Source organism: Gallinula chloropus (genome assembly GCF_964237585.1).
Source record: "Gallinula chloropus genome assembly, chromosome: Z".
NCBI classification, from domain to species: Eukaryota; Metazoa; Chordata; class Aves; order Gruiformes; family Rallidae; genus Gallinula; species Gallinula chloropus.
The window spans coordinates 69,965,288-69,985,995 of NC_140089.1; the positions used below are offsets into that span (position 1 = coordinate 69,965,288).

The window sequence follows — 20,708 nt, forward strand, 5'->3', positions numbered from 1 at the left end:
CTGCCCAGCAGAAAAAGGACCTGGGGCGTCTTGGTCAACAGCCAGCTGCACACAAGCCAGCAGTGTGCTCAGGTGGCCAAGAAGGCCAACAGCATCCTGACTTGTATAAGAAATAATGTGGCTGGCAGGACCAGAGAAGTGATCGTATATACCTGTACTCAGCCCTGGTGAGGCCACACCTCAAATACTATGGTCTGTTTTGGTCTTCTCACTACCCAAGACAGACATTGAGGTGCTGCTGCGTGTCCAGACAAGGGCAGTGAAGCTGGTGGAGGATCTAAACCAGAAGTCCTGTGAGGAGTGGCTGAGGGAACTGGGGTTGTTCAGCCTGGAGAAAAGGAGGCTGAAGGGAGACCTTATGACTCTCAGCTACCTCAAAGGAGGCTATAGTGATGGCTGTTGCTAATCTAAGATAAAGGAAAGAGATTACGAAAAATAAACTTAGCAAAGGTATAAACTACTATAAAACAAAGAATTTTCAATGCCAGTTAAGAAATACTGTTCTGTATCAGTGAAAGCAACGATCCCGGATTCTCTGGCTTTTGAAGAGGTGTCTAGTACAGGTAGTTTGCCATCAGTCATCAGACAGATAATGCAGCAAAACTCTGAAATGTGAGGCAGGATATTACAGATCAGTAAGCGGAGGAATTGTATGGGAAGGAGAGAGATAAAGAAGCTAACTAAAAAAGCTCAGTTGTCCTCAGGTAGCTGTTTAACTATGCTAGTGTGTGTATCATATTACACTTGGCAAATGTATATACAGTTATGACTGACCCTTGATAATTGAAGCTTTTGGAAATAAGAGGTGAGGAAAGCTACGTTGTCTGTATTGATGTGTATGTGGTGGGGAGCTCTCTTGAATGGGAGCCGTTGTAGCACAGAGCTCATCTCTGTACTTCTGATCAGTGCCTCTCAAATCTTCTATTTATAGGTTCCTCCAGAAGATACAGCTTCACCAAGAACTTCATTCAGTGTTCAAGGTCTCAAACCCTGTACAGAGTATGTCTTTTCAATTCGTTGCATGAAGGAAGATGGAGTCGGATACTGGAGTGACTGGAGTGAAGAGAAAACTGGAGTCACCACTGAAGACAGTAAGTAATGTATGAAAGTAGGTCACTGACTTTCCAGTCTGTAACTGCTCGGTAGCTTGACAATAGCCAGCTGAAATTCAGTGTCCTTGCTTGAGTGGTATGATTATATATGCAAGAAGGCTCTCCTGAGTTACTCTTACTACTGACTGACTTGACCTATGCATTCTGAGGAGTATTAGAATAGATTCCCATAAAGCTAGCCTAGAGGTGCTCCCTGAAAACAGCTAAAATGTGAAGTAGGGAAGAGAAGCTTTCTTAATAGAAAGCTGTATTCTCTAATTCTTCAAGCCTTCATGCTCTTTTTCTATTCTGAAGGCTGTTCTCTGTAAGAGAAGGTATTCTGCTTGTTTGAAGGTTTTGTTGGGTTTTTTGGTAGACAGACTGTGTTTGTTTAATGGTCTTCTAAACAACAAGTTGTTCATAGGTAAAGTCATAAATGAACAAGCATCAGAAAGTGAAACTGCCTATTTTAGTCATAGAGTACTTAAACTTCTTCAAACTTGGTAAAACAATGATAAGAAATAATATGTGGTTATTTGACCCTGGCTAGAGGCCAAACGCCCACCAAAGCTGCTCTGTCATTCCCCTTTTCAGCTGGACAGGGGAGAAAATAGATATTGAGAAGCTCAGGAGTCGAGATAAGGACAGGGAGAGATCATTCTGCAATCAGCGTCACAGGCAGAACAGACTCAACAGGGAACAAAGGAAAGAAAACTCTCTAATTCATTACACAGCACTGCACACCCAGTGACACCAGAGTGGGGTAATGAGAAGTGTGACCAGATCTTAAAGCACCTCCCCCCACCCCTCCCTTCTCAGCAGGCTTCCCTTTAGTCATGATTTTACTCTTTTCTTTCCCCCCGCCATTGTGGCAGGGGAAGGGGCAGGGACTGGGGGTTTCGGTCAGTTCCTCATGAATTATTTTCCTTTGTGAGAAGCTGGGGAGGGGGCATTCCTCACACCCTTCCCCTGCTGCACTGTGGGGGTCCCACTGACAGGAGACAGTCCTCCTTCCACAACATGACTCCTTTCCCACAGGGTGTCAGCTCTTCACAAGCTGCCCCAGCATGGGTCACTTCTATGGGGTGCAGTCATAGAATCAGAAGTCTCTCAGGCCCAGACTGCACCTCCAGCCTGGTTCTCCATGGAGTCACAAACTCCCTGCCCCAGCAAACCTGCTTTAGTGTGGATGTGTGTCTCTCCCTGTGTCTGACCTTGGTATGTCTGCAAAGTTTCTTCCGTCTTCTCACTCCATTCTCTAGTGACAAAAAGAATCTGCTTGTGACTTTTTCTTAAGTATGTGATTCCCAGAGGTGCTGTGACTGTCACTGATGGGCTTTGCCTAGGTTGGCAGTGAGTGGGTCCAGCTTTGAGCCACCCCTGCAGCCCTCACACCCCCAAGGACCCAGCCACGTGAAGCTACACATGCGTATTGGAAGTGTAGCCTCTTATGCACCAACTCATCTAAATGAAACACTCTGGTTGCTCTTAACTTTTCCCAACATATTCTGCACACAACACTTTCTTGCTTGTCAGTCATTTCACAAAATCACAGAACAGTAGGGGTTAGAAGGGGCCTTTGGTGATCATCTGGTCCAACTGCCCTAATAGAGCAAGATGACCTAGAGCAAGCTGCACAAGAGTGTCCAGGTGGGTTTTGAATGTCTGTGGAGATGGAGACACCACAATCTGTATGGACAGCCTGTCCCAGTGCTCTGCCACTCTCACAGAGAAGAAGATTTTCCTCCTGTTTGGGAGGAATTCCTTACATTCAAGTTTATGCCCATTGTCTCTTGTCCTGTCACAGGACACCACTATAAAAGACTTGAGCCCAGCCTCCTGACACCTACCCCTCAACTGTTTATAGGCATCGATGAGATCCCCTGTCAGTCTTCTCTAGGCTAAAAGACCCAAGCCACTTAAGAGTTACTTTTGCACTGTCTTGTACCCTTTTTTTTTTAACAAATTCTGTGCACAGTAATCAGGATCTTGACTTGCTGCTCATCACTGATATGATTGCCACTGTGGGAGCTGTAAGAAAGAGAATATAAAATATAAACTGCTGGTTTTAAGCAAGAAGATAAGATGGCTATACTTAAACACAAAAGTAACTGTTACTTTTATTTCCCTTCCTGATTACACAATTATTAGAGTTATCTTGTAAATCTGGACTTGTAATATCCTGTCCCTTTGCAGTAGAACTGAGCACTGAATTACATGATTTAATGAGGAAAACTTACCCACATCAACTCTCTGGTGGCTGCATTTGTATCATGTTTAGTCTTGCGCAACGTGTTTTTGCAAGCAGGATAGATACAACTTCAAAGTATAAGCCAAGCATTAAAGATACACCAAAGTTGCAAACTAGTCAGTTAAGCTTTAAGGTTACAGCCCTGGGAGGGGAAAAAAACCCACAAACTAAAGAGTCAACTAGCTTCCACTGCTTTTTGGAACAAATTCTCAGCATTGCCAAGCTGCTGACATACACCAAATCTTTACGTGTCAACAACCAGCTCATCAGCCTGGCTGGCCTTTCAGCTGCTTGTGACTTCCAATCAGCTGTTGCGATGTCCATTTCCATTGCCCTGCACCATCTGGGCTGTGCGGCGCTGCCCTGGGCGCATTCAGCAGAACTGAGGCTGTTGGTGGACTCAGTGTTGTCTGAGATTTGTCTGCTTCATTCCACAGCACGTTTTCTAGCTTCATTGACTGCTTCTGCTTGCTCATGAGCACATGCATTGCTTGGTACTGTGGCATTAAACTAACAACAGTCCATTGTGTTGCAAATTAATATGCATCACAGCAAATGTTCATTGCAGTATTTCCACTCTAGAGACACCGTCCTGCAAGTTTTACATCCAGAGACTGTGCCTTCTGCCACTGAGTTGTGCCAAAATCATTTGTTGAGTAATTCTAGTGTTTTCTGTTACTGATTTGTATCACATTGTTTCATGACTTAGCAGTTGCAGTATCTGTGAACTCATGCAAAATAAAGTTGCGCAACAGTAATAGCAGTAAAATCAGCAGATTTCACTGACATTGAAATCACACCTATGCATTTGTTACAGCATTAAAATATCCTGCTCTCAAATAGCTGATTGCTTTCCATTAACAGAACAAAATCACATGGAGTGTATATACAAACACAGCCTCAACCTATGTCTTTGGCCCTTTAATTTGCTCTCTAAATAAAAGTCCGAGTCTTTGATGTGTAACTTGCCTTTCTGTGGTCTGGTTTCCTTTTGGTTTTGACCTGAATAGCCCACATAGAATAAACTGGAACAAACTTAATGCCTTTAATAGATGCTTCAGAGGTGCTGAGTGGTACCTTCTTGAATCTGAACCTCTGTTGGTGTCAGAACGCTTTACATTAGTGTCTTGCTTCTTGTTAAAGGTAAAATGAACTAGTTTCAGTGTGTAGTAACCTGTTGAGGAATACCTGTCCTATTGGTTGTGATGGCAAATGTAAACACAGTCTGGCTTTTCTGGTAGAACAGCATTTTAACACTGTTTTGCCTGCCCTTCCTGACAACAACAGTGAAGCTGTGCTTTGTCCTACAGTAGCAAAAAAACACTGATTAGTATGTACTGTAGCAATAAATTGGCAGTAAAATTTCCGATTCTAGCTTACCAGTAACTTCAGTGCTGTGGTCACCTCTTGCAAATGCTTCCATGTCCTTGCAAATTTGTAGGAGAGGGTGATAAGTTAAGTTGCAATAGAACTGATGAGGTCTGTAGTTTCCTGATCTTCTTCTGTCAAGTCTTGGGCTTAGATAAGGGACTTCAGGTTGCAATTTTGGCATAATACATACCAAAACTCTGTTGATCAACTTTACTGTACAGTTGCTTGTTGAAAATGAAAGAAGCAGACATTGGACACTTCTGTTACTTACACCATAACTGTTGCCCTCAATCAAATTATAAAACTGGCTTTTAGATCCTGTGCTGTGTCTGTGCTTTGATCAGAATATTGCATATCTGCTTGCTTTCTGCATTCAAAAGATTTGGCGTTTGTCAAAGTAGCAAGGTGCCTTTACCACTATTAGATCGAGGAAGACACTCTTCTTTATTGCCATATCATTTCACCCAAGTGCTGTGTTTCCAAAGTCGAGTGCTGTAACTATCCCGTGACATTTCAGTGGAATTCCGAAGTGCAGAGGCACAAGTAGAGTCACGATGCTGGAGAGTAACACAAGCAACTTTGAATTTTTGGCAATCATTTTACTACCTCATCCTTACCTGGAAATATTTACTTTCACCTCCAAACAGTGACTATAGCCAACGGTCTTTCTGCCTGGCAGAGCAGATTCGCTGCACTGCTGTGTGTATTACAATAATACGCCATGTGATTTCTGAGGATTCTAGAAGTGGTAATTCACTCTCAAAGGAATTTGATTTTTTTAAAAGCTTGTTTGGTTTCCTCCTCAATCATCAGTAGCAGCATTTCTGACTTTAAAAATAATTAAATGATATAAGGATTTTATGTCTGGGTTTTTTGGAGGGACTTTGTTATTATCAGTCATAAATACTTCCAATTCTAGGATTGTGAGGAATTAAATTACTTTAACAGGGTCCTGTTTGCATTTCATTTTTACTTTGCTAGCCCACAAGATAGGCTTTGTTTCTGGCCTAAACTTAGTCTATATGAAGCCAGTGAATGCACCTTCTGGTTGCATGCTTTATACCCAGTATGGAATCTATTCTTCCCTCTGACTGCTTGACTACTATAGGTACTATGTAGTAGTCAAGGTAACTGTGTAGCTTTGAAGTCAACTTCATTGATTTTTTTTAATATGCTTTAGCCTTTCCTCCTTGCAAACTTCCTAGTCTCTTTTCTGTAGTATGCTATCTGGTCCTTAGTGCTTTCCAAGATGCCCTCTTCTTAAATAGTTCAGTGCAGCATTTAGTACATGTCTTTAAACAGTTAAACCAGTACAGGTTTCATTGTTAAAACACCTGTGCTTGGAGTTTAGTTGCACTGGATCATAAAATCATAGAAAGTTTCAGTTGGAAGGGACCTCAAGGCCCATCCAGTTCCCATCCACTGTTGTGAGCAGGGATACCCTCCACTAGCCAAGGGTGCCTAAAGCCTCATCCAGCCTGGCCTTGAACGCTGCCAGAGAAGGGGCAGCCACAGCTTCTCTGTGCCTCACCACCCTCACAGGGAAGAATTTTTTTTCTTAATGTCTAATATATATCTACCTTCCTTCAGTTTGCATTCACTGCCCCTTGTCCTGTCAGTAGATGCCCTTATAAAGAGTCCCTCTCCATCTTTTCTGTGGGCCACTTCAGGTACTGGAAGGCTGCTGTAAGGGTCAGAAATGCATCCCCATTTCTCCTGATTGAGCTCCCAATAATGAGTTTTGACATATCTTATTTTGTGGAAGTAAAAACAAACAAGTACTTTATACCCATCTTGTTTAAACAAAATGGAGTGTATGTGTACATAATGACGTTGCTTCAGCTCTGCATGATATGTTCTTTCCCTTGGGGAGATACTTTAAAGATTCTTAAAACCTAAAGGCAATATGGTTTTGTTTTCTGTGGTTACCATCTCAACCTAAGCAATTTTAGGACTACCTGCCTATTTAGTCTGCGTTGCTGTTCTGCTGTGGTGACTGGCTATGCAAAAATACTGCATTTAGTGATTAAGTACCTATGATTTATTTTAGCCACAGAACAAAGGTGTTATAATAGGAAATGAACATGAGTCAGGTTGTGTTGCATTCATGATTTATCCTAGACAAGATGTACCGTTGCTCCATTTCATGTGAATCAAATCAGGGTACTCGAGTAAGACTGTTAAGAAAAGAACTCCTTTTGTCTCAGTTCCCCGTTCTTACTAAGAACCAAGATGCACACTGTAGACTTGATAATGTTTTCTGGAGATAAAACAACCAAAACCTCATAATGATTAATATAAAAATGGAATGAAAGAACTCCCAGTGAAAATACAGTCTAGGAACATTATAAATGTAACTGCATTATAAGATCATCTTTGTATTAGGGCTAAGGCCCTAAGAAATGATTGGCCACTTCTAATTGCTTTATGCACTGTAATAGCTTGACCTGTTCTACTTTGAAATTAAATATGTAGTGGAAATACTTGAATTTTTGGTTTTTTACAGTGCTGATACCAGAAAATATAGTATTGTGCAAAAGTACTGCAGTTCTGTTATATTCATTGGCATAAAGAATACAGGAAACTTTTAGAATTCTTGTTAACTTGTCTACACTTTCCTTTTTTAGGGGGTAGGGAGAGTCTTGCAGCTACATACCATAGCAAGGTTTACAGTATACAGACGTAGGTAGGGCTGTGCCTGTGGACACAGGCACAACTCTACAGGTTTGGTCATGCCTCACTCAGTGCTCTCATCTTTGGCCCATTGTTGCAGATGCTCTTGGTTGCAGATAGTGACTTGGCTATGTTGGTACAGTACACTTAGAGCAGAACTGGTGTTTGTCTCATCTCTTTAGGAAATCTTTCTATAGAGGTATGATTTTAAGAAGCAGCTAAACAAGTATCACAAATATATATTGTTTAATATACCAAGCATTACCATCTTTAAGGATCTGAGGAACCCTTTATTTAAAAAGGTGGGGGAACTAAGCATCTCATGATAGTCAAAGGATTAATTAAAACAGATTTAATAAAAATATTTCTGCTATTAAATGTTGTTTCTTTCATCAGAACCATCTAAAGGACCACCCTTATGGAGGATTGTTGATGCATCTCGCTCACCAGCTTCCTGGACTGTGCATCTGATGTGGAAGGTAAAGCAACATGATAAACTTAAAGAAATGAATATTCTTTTGAAAGCATGAGGTTTTAAGTGCCAAAACTTCTGAATACAGTGCTGCATATCTCCATGTACCAAACTGCTGATTAGTACAATGCAGAGAGAGTGAATGCAATTATGGTCAGTTTCCATCTAAGGCTTTTTTATGTCTGGAAACTTTGTCACATTTGATCTAGCTGTCTTTCTATTATTACCTTTCCCTATTACTAAGTAACATGTAAAGTTACTTGTCCATTGATATGGCATCATTTTCTGATGTAACTTGTATACCACATTCTTCTGACATTATGTGGTTATTTGACCCTGGCTGGAGGCCAGATGGCCACCAAAGTCACTCTGTCACTCCCCTTTTCAGCTGGACAGGGGAGAAAATAGATATTGGGAAGCTCAGGAGTCGAGATAAGGACAGGGAGAGATCATTCTGCAATCAGCGTCACGGGCAGGACAGACTCGACAGGGAATGAAGGAAAGAAAACTCTCTAATTCGTTACACTGCACTGCACACCCAGTGACACCAGAGTGCGGTAATGAGAAGAGTGACCAGATCTTAAAGCACCTCCCCCAACCCCTCCCTTCTCAGCAGGCTTCCCTTTAGTCATGATTTCACTCTCTTCTTCCCCACATTGTGGCATGGGGAGGGGCAGGGACTGGGGTTTTCAGTCAGTTTCTCACGAGATGGTTTTTCTTCTTAGCTGAAGGGGCTAAGGGCATGGGGGCATTCCTCACACCCTTCTCCTACTGCAGCGTGGGGTTCCACTGACAGAAGACAGTCCCCCACAAACTTCCCCAACATTACTCCTTTCCCACAGGGTGTCAGCTTTTCACAAGCTGCCCCAGTGTGGGTCACTTATATGGGGTACAGTCATAGAATCAGTCTCTCAGGCCCACACTGCTCCAGCCTGGCCCCTCCCAAAGTCATAAGCTGCCCCCAGCAAACCTGCTCTGTCATGGATCTCTCTCCCTCACTCATCTGTGTGTCTCTGTCTCTCTCCATGGGCTGCAAGTGCTGGCAGGGGCTTGCTCCAACGTGGGTCACAGCATCTCCTGTATGTCTCCACCTGCTCCATCCAGTGTGGGGCCTCTCCATGGGCTGCAGGTGGGGTCTCAGCCTTTTCCGTGGGCTGCAGCAGTACTCCTGCTTCAGCATGTGTTTCTCCACAGGCTGCAAGTGCATCTTTCTCTCCAGCACCTGGGGCACATCCTTCTCCCCCTCTTCCCTGGCTGTGGTGTCTGCACAGTTTCTTACACTTCTCAGTCCCTTCTCTGGTGGCTGCTTGTGTTTTTTTTTTCTCCTAAATGTGATTCCCAGAGGCGCTGTGACCATCACTGATGGGCTTGGCCTTCGTCAGTGATGACTCTGGCCGTGACCCAGCTGGTGTTTGCTCTGTGGGGCCTGCAGAGAGCTTCTGACTGCTCCTTGGAGAAGCCACCCCGGCAGCCCCCTCCTCCACCAGAACCCAGACACGCAAAACTACAACATACTATTTAGCTTAGAATTGGAAAAGTAATGCTGCTTTCAGTTGCAACCACTTTCTCTTCTTTGTCTTAAGTTTTTTATATTGTAAAGTCAGACACAATGCAGGTTTTATCAACGCATGTTCTGCAATCTTAATTACTTTTATTAATCTACTGTATAGGATTGTGAGCCAAAAAAACCTGAGGATTTAAACCAGAAGTAGTTCTGGAAGTTACTGTTTTACAGGAATGAATGCAGGTTATTTGTGCTTTCCCTAAATATTGATCTATATAGCTTCTCTTGCTCTCAGATGTTTAAATTATGCATCAAAACCAATAATGATTGTCACATTTGTTCTATGTCAGTCTAATTAAAGATGTATTTCTGACAGGCGTTGGAGCCATTTGAAGCCAATGGAGTAATCCTGAGGTACGAAGTAACCATCAGAGCTAAATCACCGCTCTCCCGTCCACCAGAGAAATACAGTGTTAATACCACCAACCTTACATTACACCTGCCAAATGGAACTTATGAAGTGACTGTGATTGCCCATAACAGAGTCGGGGCATCCCCTCCGTCAGTTTTACTTATCCCAGCGACTAATTCAAAAGGTTGGTGTCCTAGTAACATCTCTTTCAAATGCATCTGCATGCCTTTTCTTGTATGAACTCTTGGGTATTGTGAATACACGTTTTATGTGGACACAGAGTATTACTGAATGTACTTAGAGTCTTATGCCTTTTAATTGTGGTACCATTCATATCCTAGGGAACTTCTGGATTTATATGCTGACAGATTCATTTGAAGCTGTATGCTATTGTGCTGGGCTTTTTGATCCTTAGAGCTACCCTGCACTATATTCCCCGTTTGTTTCTTAGCATAATAGGCACTTTTTTGGGCACCATTTTTTTAATCAAAGGATTGGGGAAGCAAGGATTCATTACTTCATGTATATACCATCCCACCACCATTCTACGTCCTTCTGCTTTCTCATCTTCACTTCATTCTTCTCTTGTCCCAGTCTCACCCACCCACACATTCAATATTTTGCCAGGTTATTCTGGCATTTCCTTCCACTGTTTCCCTACTATTCATGTTTCTTTTTACTATGTGCCTTTCTTTGTGCAGTAGTAGTAACTACAGGCTGGTACTTTCAGCCTCCTCAGATGATCTGAACACTGCCAAGAAGGAAAGCAAAAAATAAGTATACATGCAGCTGCTACTTCTGGTGTAAAGACCAAGAGAGAGCCACAGGTTCTAAAACTATTAGGTGGACTAATTAAGGGAACATTTCAAACAGAGTAGCCTTGCAGCCAGGTGTAGTTGGTATGGTACATGAGCATGAAGATTAGAATGGTAACTCAGAAGTGACTTAGTTTGATTTGTCTCTGAAACAGACCTTAATAAAAGCAAGTGTAGAGTCTTGGACCTGGAAAGGAATAACTGCATGTATCAATACAGGCTATGGGAGAGGAGCTCTGCCGAGAAGGACATGGGGGTCCTCATTGATTACAGGTTGGCCATGAGCCAGCAGTGTGCATTGGAGGTTAAGAGAGCCAGTGGGATCCTGGGGCACATCAAAAGGAGCGTTGGCCAGCAGGTTGAAGGAGGTGATCCTCGCCCTCTGCTCTGCCCTGGTCAGGCAGTACATGGAGTACTGTGGCCAGTTCTGGGCTCTCTGCTATAAAAAAAGACAGGGATCTCCTGGAGAGAGTCCAGAGTCCAGAGGAGGGCTATGAAGATGATTAAAAGCCTGGAGCATCTCCCTATGATGATAGACTGAAAGAACTGGGGCTGTTCAGCCTTGAGAAAAGAAGGCTAAGAGGGGATCTTACTGATGTTTATAAATATTTAAAGTGTAGAACACAGGGGGAAATGGCCAGCCCCTTTTCAGTGGTCTGTGAAGACAGGACAAGGGGCAATGGCTGCAAGTTGGAGCACAGGAAGTTCCACACCAACATGCGGAAGAACTTCTACACAGTGAGGGTGACAGAGCCCTGGGACAGGCTGCCCAGGGAGGTGGTGGAGTCTCCATCTCTGGAGATATTCAAGACCCGTCTGGACGCCTATCTGTGCAATATGACCTAGGGAGCTGCTTTGGCAGGGGGGTTGGACCCGATGATCTCTCAAGGTCCCTTCCAGCCCCTATGATTTTGTGATTTGGTGATTATCTCTCTGCTGCACAATGAGGCAACTTAACTGTGTTTTGAGAACAGAGAAGCTGAATCTAATTTCCAGTTATTAAATAGCCAAATTATGCTTATTTTGGGGTTTTTTTTATACAAAGATTTAGATGTAGGCTTCCACATTTCTGAAAATGGCTTATTTACTTAGGTTCCATTAAATAGTCATGATTACAATAAAGTGTCTGTGTTTAACTACTAGTATCTAGTGGAAGTTCATCAATAGTTATCACTTTCCTATTTTTTTCATTACAGCTCCTGTGAAGAATGTTAGAACACTACCTAAAGATGGCAAGTTGTGGGTAGGGTGGACTGCTCCTAACAGTTACGTTCTGAAGTATGTGATTGAATGGTGTCTGGTGTCCAACAGCTCAGACTGCATCATAGAATGGCAGAATGAACCAGGAAATGTTCAAGGAACATACTTAAAAGGTATTTAGCTCAACTACTTTGTAGAACTCTATAAACCTAATAAGTACTCTCAGTGAGGAACATCCTTATACTGGCTAGAATTTTTATTGTAGACAGGAATCCGGGGTAATGCTGAGGGCTTTATCATGACTGTAGAAATATGTATTTTTGTGAAGCACAACACAGTGTCTAATCTTGCCCCTTGAACAAGTCAAGATTGGTTTTAATCTTCTTGTTCTTGGAAGCCATTAAAGTAGTGAAATGTCTGAGTTCCTTCAAAATCAAATTCTCTGATCCCTATTTCAATTCAAACAATGACACTTGATCAGCTTTATAGTTCTTTTCAGATTATGATTAGTAGCTCAAGTCAGTAATTTTGGTTCAGTGCTGCACCAGATAAAGGCCTTCTGTTTAAAATAAATGAAAAAAAAAAAAAACCCAACCAGACTTCTGTGAAGTCTGATTGTTAAATTTAACGTTTAACTGTGAACCAGTGTCCCTTTAGTTAATACTCTGGAGCAGCATATCAAAAAGTTCTAGAAAAAAATAGCTGAATTAAATACAAGTCCATCTAATAAAACAGTCAAAGCTCAGAACTCTTATCTGGAGTAAATGAGAAGGGTGGTGGGGAATTTAACTGACTGTGAAACAACACTTTTTTTTTTTATTAGGCAATATAAAGCCATTCAAGTGTTACTTGATAACTGTGTACCCTCTGTATGCTGATGGTCAGGGAAGCGGACAGTCTGTGAAGGCTTATCTCCAACAGGATCGTGAGTACAAAATAGTCATCTTGGAGCACATAAACTGATTTTTTCTTGACTAAAAATAACAAGACCTTTACTTTATTGTGGGCTACATAATGAAAATGAAAAATTATTCTAAACTTGAGGGTCATCTGACAGTTGATCTTGTTCCTTCTATTAACATCTGTTCCTCTTTATTTTCAGTATTTAGGTATTAAACAGATGTTTGTGGCTGACTTCTTGCCTTCTTCCAACCTTTGACAGATAATTTGGCACAACCTTGTTATTTTATTGGCATAGTAATTCTATCATTTATTTTTAAATATAAAGTATGAAGCCAAGACAATTAACTTCAGTTGAAGATTTGCTGTGATCTGCTGATTACTATTTGCTCTGTTGTCTGAAATCAATGCTTTGCAGATGAGTTAGTGCAGCTAGTCCATTGAAGTTTTTATGCAGTAGCAATTCAGTTCTCACTGATACACTGCTTCCGTTGATGTGAAGGTGTCCAACAGGAACTAACCTTCATCCCCTATTACAGGCCCTTCAAAAGGACCAACCATTCAAACAAAAAAAGTAGGAAAAGCTGAAGCTGTTTTGACATGGAACCATCTCACAGTGGATGAACAAAATGGATTTATCCGAAGTTACACCATATTTTACAAAACTGTCGATGGAAATGAAACAGGTACCAGAAAGAGAGGAAGTGCTTTGTGGCACTGAAGTATTCTGTCTGTCTCCTCACGAATACATGTTTGTGAAAAACACACAGAATCAAGTGTGATTGATAGTCTGTTCTGACGACATAAAGATGATGTGTGAGGCTGTCCTCCATACCAGACAGAAAAGTCCCTGTTAAATTGTTCAGAACATTCAGTCTGTGTATAACAGAGTTTAATTTCTGAAAGCTGATTTGTGGTATTGTGCTTCAATCTTTCTACTTAAATACAGGGTGAGATGGTATAGCAAGATGAAGCTAGGCCATTGAAGATGTAAAGGAGTTGATATTTAACTATGATAAAGCTTTAAAAGAAAAAGTAATCCTTCTGGAGCTCTAGATCAATATATTACTGATGTGGAAACATCTTGTGTGGAGTGCATTTTAATTCTCAGTAGTGTGTGTGACCCGCAGGCATAAGACAGGGAATGAGAATTATCAATGTTGCTTTTTTAGATTTGCTTAAATTGGAAGGGCCAGTTCTACCAACTATGCTACTTGTAATTTCTGGTTAACCATGTTTTTTCTGATTATAACTAGCCATTTCTAGGTAGCCATGTATTCTGCTTATCCAGAAGTCCTTAAGCCTTCAGCTTTACTACCAGTTTATTTTGTAGCTGAATTTGAGGGCAGAGTGGGGGATCCCACAGGAAATAAACAGAAAATATCAAGACACTGAATTCAAACATGCGTGTTCATAGTAGCTGGTATGGGGCTGTTGTAACTTTGTGCTGAAAACTGTATTGATAGCACAGAGGTGTTTTTGTTGTTGCTGAGCAGTGCTCACACAGAGCCAAGGCCTTTTCAGCTTCTTACCTTACCCCACCAGTAATGGGCTGGGGGTGCACAAGGAGTTGGGAGGGGACACAGCCAGGACAACTGACACCAACTGACCCAAAGGATATTCCATAACATATGGTGTCATACTCAGCATGTAACTGGGAAAGCTAGCAAGGAGGCACAGTTGCCACTCAGAAGGAGGCTGGGCATCAATTGAGGAGGGGGGTGGGGGGTTGTCCACAGGCGGTGAGCAATTGCATTTGTGTGTCACTTGTTTTACATACACTTATATGTATTATTATTGTTCTCTTCCTTTGTTATCCTTTTAAACGGGCTCTCTCTCAACCCACTTTCTTGTTTAATGTTCCCACTGCAAGGGTAGGTGAGTGAGCAGCTGTGTGGTGCTTAGTTACTGGCTGGGGTTAAACTGTGACAAAATACTTCAACAGAAACAAACAAATCTCAGCATTTTTTGTACAAATATGTAGTCTTTCTGTGTCTGTTGTATTTGCCATACAGCCATGCATTCTGCTAAAACTGTCTTGTACATCTGAAGACATGATGTCCTAATGCTACTGTGTTTGTGGAAATCTAATAAACTGTACAGAAAACTAGTATAATTTTTTTCCTCTCTTTAGCTGTGGCAGTGGATCCTTCCAAGACAGAGTATACCCTTTCTTCTCTAACCAGTGACACACTGTATACTGTGCGGATGATGGCATACACAGATGAAGGAGGCAGGAGTGGTCCTGATTTTACATTTACTACACAAAAATTTGGTAAGGAAGAGTGGCTCAATTAGTAGAAGTAGGAAGCAATATTGCCAGAGCTCTGTGCAAGATCTGATAGGACAGAAAGGTGAATTTATTTAAAAGAAAGTTCCAGTTGCAGTCATACTCCTGTAAGGGGTGTAATGCCCAGGTTGCCTACCTAGTAGTCAGTCACAAAGAGTAGTGTAGTCAGGACTTCTTCTGATTGTACAGAGGACAAGCTGTCCTCTGCAAGTCTCTGGATTGCTTTTTCGTTGCACACCTGCTGGTTTTGGATGTATGTTGTGTATACTTCAGGTTATAATACTCTTTTGCCCCAACTTTGTGTGAGTCCTTAGGATTTACTCAGTGCCCTTGTCTTCTGTTGGGATGTCTGATGGGTACTGCCTTGCTGTTAGAGTCTTTGTTTTAATCTGAAAGTAGGTTGGCCTTTACTGTCCTGACACAGGTGTCCTGAGAAGCTGCAGAGGTGTGCTGGGATCTTGATCTGTTAATCTAGATGCCAGTCAGGACATGCCACTCTTACAACCCTTCCCCAGGTTTCACATTATTATGAGCTAGATTGATTGTATGTTCCGCTTTAGAGACCTTCATATTTGCAATGGTAGGAGCAACAACATTAACTGAACATAGTTGTGGAAAGCACTTTAGATCTAGCAGGGTCTTGTTTTGTGGGGATTTTTCTCTGTAGTGTTGTTCTTCCCTAAGCATTCTGTAAGGTTTAGTTCAGAATGTGCATAAAATTGGAAGGAATTAATAATATTAATTATTTAATATTAATACTATTCTCCATTTTGTTCAGGGAAAGGAGAAATTGAAGCCATAGTAGTACCTGTGTGTCTGGCATTCCTTTTGATTGTGCTCCTTGGAGTTTTGTTTTGCTTCAACAAGCGTGACTTGTAAGTATAAATAAAGTTTTTCTCTTGCTTCTGGTATTTCTGGGCATAACAGATGGTGGTAGTTCAGTACAAACAAGTAAATAGTCTGCAGTTAGAAAAAGAAGTTAAAACATGCATACATTACTGAAAAATACTCCTGTTTTCCTGGAGAAATCAGGGCCTCTTGTAATACAAATTTCTTACTGTTAACAATTGGCACACAAACTAGGTGTTCTGTGACTGTCCTGCAAGAAAATTCTTGCTTTTCATGCTAGAGTTGGTCAGGATTAGTTTTGTTAGATTTTGATCAGGAGATACTATGTTGTTTTCTTAGTCATCATATGAGAGTGAGTGATGGTGCCTGGTTTGTGAAGCCCAGAAGATCTGTCTGCTGGCTGTATTTGAGCTATTTAATTATGGTGTTAGCAAACTTGTAGCTTTACAGCCAAAAAAATGGGTGTGATATCTTCTTTATCTACCTTATACAACCTCAGTCAAACTCTGGCTATTTATTATATGCTGGGAAGTACCCTGCCTCCTACCCCTCCCTCTACCAGAGAGGTCTTGTCTGTGGCTTTAGCAGAGAGCTGCTTCTTGAAGCTGTTCCCTGGCAAGGAGCACCACCTCTTCCATGTCTCCTCTCAAGTGCCCTTTCTTTCTAATTGAAGACAGCATTTTATGCCCTTTTGCTTCTGACCTCAATGCTGCTTCTAAAATAGATCCTTAATTAACATCGTTTGAAAAGCCCATCTTTCAATGTTTTTCACAGTTCTCCTACAGAAGATCTATTGTTGGAGCCTGTTTATAAAGAATAGGATAGGTGAATTAGTTTACAAGTTAGTCTGGAGTAGGGTGATTTATCTACAAAAGCTTTTAAGTAAGGGTTACTACATTGTTAAACAAGTTCAGAGTTACAAGAGACCAAGATCTGTCAAATATTTTCACTTTATTTTTAGCTGTGAAGTTGGCTTAGATTTTGACAGTTATAGCTATCTCAAAGGAGCAACTGTGTCTTTTTTTTTATACTGATGTGCATCATAGATTTCACCTAAGTAATTGTGCAATATGTTCTGAAGTGCTGTAAGTTAAAGAAATCCCTCTCTGCGTCCATTGATTGATTTACCCTCTGTTGGGTGGCCGTATCTAATGTGTGCAGAAGTTAGAAGTGCAGTGCTGTGTTTTGCTAGGTAGTATAGCTTCCCACAAAGATGTGACATGTGGGAAGCATGCCTATTTGGAAACAAATACTCTCATATAATTTCTCTGTAAGGGAATAGTGTCCTGGGTTATGCAGTACTTGATATCAGCATAGGAATTTGGGGAGTGCATCTTGTCATTTTAATCTGGTTTTAATCCTTTACAGAATTAAAAAGCATATCTGGCCTATTGTCCCTGATCCATCCAAGAGTAACATTGCTCAGTGGTCTCCTCAAGTTCCGCCTAAGGTAAAACTCATCTTTCTATATCCTGTATCTTCTTAGTCCACAAGGTTTAAAGTGAACTACCCAGAAGGAACCTTCTTTCTTATAGCACACAGACATTGTAAAGAAAAGAAAAAAAACAGCTGGATGTTAAGTTTCATGACATTGTGATACAATATGGTTAGAAGAATTTATTTAATCAGTGGATTGAGTGTTGGAAATATATGGCCCTTAGCAGATTTACAGCATAGAACAGGCTTTAACGTTGTGGATTATATTCATTTTAAAAGTTGGAATGGTCAGATCCTAGTTATTTACTCATTTATGGGAAATCAGGATTAAGTAAACAGAATTCACGATTCCCATTCTTAAAACCCTGAAGCGACTTGTTTGCACAGTTAAGTAATGAGTGGCAGAGAACGCTCTAAGAGTTCGTCTTGGCTGAGGAGATGGCAACAACCTTTAAGCCCCACGTGGGGTGAATGACACAGCAGCAAATGCTGTTCAGTAAACTGTGAGTGACTTCTGTGAAGAAACGCTGTGATGTTGAGCACGTTACTGGAAGTAATGTGTGTATGGCCTCAGTATAGAGTGTGTCTGTGCTGCACTGCACGCGGTTCTATGTTTACAGATCCTAAGAACAATTAAATTTAGAACAAAGCTTGCACACCCCTTATAGTTTTATAATAGCTGCATAATTAAGACTTTTGTGTTGGAAACAAAGCTATGTCCTTCATTTTATAAGATACATTGGAGATACTGTCAGACTTAGTAAAGAGAACATTTATATGGAGAAACTTGAAACAATTACAGAGTAAGAATTCAGATACTTAATGTGGTTTTTTGATTTGTAAGATAACCTCCTTCTTAGGCAACATTCATCTCTCTTTCAGCATAACTTTAGTTCCAAAGATCAGATGTACCCAGAAGGCAGCTTTACAGATGTAAGTGTCGTAGAAATAGAAGCTGATGACAAGAAGTCTTTTTCAGAACAAGATCTAAAACCCTTTGACTTGCTTAAAAAGGAAAAAAGTACTTCAGAAGGGCACAGCAGTGGTATTGGAGGATCCTCGTGCATGTCTTCTCCTAGGCAAAGTGTCTCTGACAGCGATGAAGGTGAAACTACACAAAACACTTCAAGCACTGTACAGTATTCAACTGTAGTACTTAATGGCTACAGAGACCAAACGCCTGTACAAGTCTTCTCAAGGTCTGAGTCGACTCAGCCACTGCTCGATTCTGAAGAGAGATCAGAGGATCACGCTGGAGGAGGTGACAATACAGCACAGAGGCAGCAGTATTTCAAACAAAATGGTGGTCATGATGAAACCAACACAGACAGGCCATGCTTTGAAAGAACGAAGCAAATTACTTCTGCTAATGAGGGGGACCTTGTTGGATTTGCACAACTGCAGATCTCAGGTCAGAGTTCACAGCTGTTGGGCCTTGGGCTGGAAAAAAATACCCAGGAAGCTTCTCTGTCAGATGTTTTACAAACAAGTACTGAAGGACAAACTGTGAGACCTGAAGCAGTGGAAGGAAGTCCACTGTCAGTTGATGAAATGCCAAAAAGTTACCTCCCACAGACTGTGAGACAGGGGGGCTATATGCCTCAGTGAGAGAAGAGACTGGCTCTATTTAGGCCTTCATTAGTGCCTGTTCACACTTTAGCCTGTGTTTCTGATAAATTAAGCTAGGTATTTTTATCTGAATACAGATAGAAATATTGAAATTAAGTGAAGAGTAATTTGACAAAGTATAATAGGGACTGTGGTTTTGGGGAAAATTTGCGGTCCAGACCTATTGGGGACTTTCTTTTATGCACTACATAAAAACTTAGGTCTGGATTGCTGAACAAGCCTTTGTGCTACCTACTTTTTTCTGTGTCTTGTCATAACCAGATTTACACATGATTGAAAATGGCAAGTTCCAATTAATCACAACAGCCAATAGACCTCCTGGAAGAAGTATTTTGATTTGTGACAGTGTACAAGCCTAAAAAGCCAGCTTTAGTTGCTTGGAGCATCTTTGTGCAAAAGTAAGACTGAAGCTCAGTATTCTAACATGGAAGAATGCTTGAGTCATATACTTTTCAGTAGCTTGATTGACTTTCTGAATTCTGACTTGTCTCAGCTTATCAGACATGCAAATCATGTTCATCCTGTTTAAAAATTATAAAAATTAAATACAACTTGCTGTGGTGTGCGAATACGAAAACACCATGATTGCTTGACTCTGAATGCTACTATAGTAATTGATATTCTGCCTACATTTAGATATGCATGCACATGAACTATGTAATAATTTGGCCTAAAAATGTGCCTTGCAACTTGATGCACAGCAGTTCAGTCTTGTGTTCAAAATTTTTGAAATCCAGATTAAAACACAGATTAACACATATTTAAAGTTTTTGTATCACTGTCCAGTTATAGTGTACCTCTCTAGTCTTATAAATTGGCTTTGTTTAATAAGTACACCTGTACAGCTTGGGAGGCAAGTAACAAGCCGTAAGTTTCTACCATTTTTCTAACTGCTCAGGAGAAAAGAAATATGACCTTCTTCCTGATTGACTACGATTAATATGCTGTAACCTCACTGCTAATGCTGCAGGACCTCCTTGAAACTGAAGGCAGCAAAAACCAAAGCATTGAAGTTGCTGAAGCTCTTGGAAGAAAAAACAAAACCAGTACCCAAAACTTGAGTGTTACTGTTAGTATGTATCTAGTAGCAGTCATGAGCCACAAATAACACTTGCATGGTTATTAGAGTTCCATGTTACTTTTCTTAGGTATCTCTTTTCCCATGTTCATACAGTTTTCATTTTACTGCAGAAGATACATTTCTTGGAGACTGTCTCTACCAGGGCTTAAAGAAAAAAGGAAATCACATTAAAATGAGCCCTTTCTCCAGTGATAACTATCATTTTTGTGGCACTCGTGTAGGGTTGTTTTGGTTTTTTACCTTAGTCTAGTCAGCTTTCTAATCAGACACTAATAAACCTTAATTCAAAACACTAAATGCTGTGTTGTGAGAATAAAACAAGGAGTTTATTTCTCCTTCAGCAAAAGAACTATGTACTCAAGACCCCCTGAAACCTTTTGTGCTGTGACCTCTGGTGCTGCTGTTCTGCAGAGCACTTGCTAAAGGCCCTGGGGAAGGCAGGTGTCAGTATCATTTCAATTCCCTTGTTTTTGTCTGACAGCTTGCATGGAAGGGCAGGTATACCTTCAAATGTTCACATGTGTCTTCTGCTTTTTTTACAAAGTAATTCAGTGCTAGAGTACATTCCTACCATTAGGTCTCAAAGTCAGACTATTTAAAGCAGATGAAGAATACAGAATCTTCAACATTTCAGTATTCTGCTGTTGCTCTCTCACAATAGTATTTTTTTGTACCTTGCACTTCTTAACCTAAAGGCTGTGTTGCAGCGTACTAGAACTACACATTTCATCAG

The 20,708-nt window shown here is 41.0% G+C and overlaps 1 protein-coding gene across 1 annotated transcript in view; it reads left to right on the plus strand.

Moving 5' to 3' along the window:
- The window catches only part of IL6ST (interleukin 6 cytokine family signal transducer), a 34,809-nt gene extending 15,155 nt beyond the window's left edge, over positions 1–19,654 (plus strand). Inside the window, exons 7-16 of the mRNA XM_084277885.1 lie at positions 932–1,091; positions 7,783–7,865; positions 9,739–9,958; positions 11,786–11,962; positions 12,613–12,714; positions 13,229–13,375; positions 14,824–14,964; positions 15,758–15,854; positions 17,197–17,278; positions 18,148–19,654. Coding sequence (XP_084134011.1) covers positions 932–1,091; positions 7,783–7,865; positions 9,739–9,958; positions 11,786–11,962; positions 12,613–12,714; positions 13,229–13,375; positions 14,824–14,964; positions 15,758–15,854; positions 17,197–17,278; positions 18,148–18,873 — 1,935 coding nt within the window. The 3' untranslated portion in view covers positions 18,874–19,654. The remainder of the gene's footprint in view (positions 1–931; positions 1,092–7,782; positions 7,866–9,738; positions 9,959–11,785; positions 11,963–12,612; positions 12,715–13,228; positions 13,376–14,823; positions 14,965–15,757; positions 15,855–17,196; positions 17,279–18,147) is intronic.
- The last annotated feature ends 1,054 nt before the right edge of the window (positions 19,655–20,708 follow it).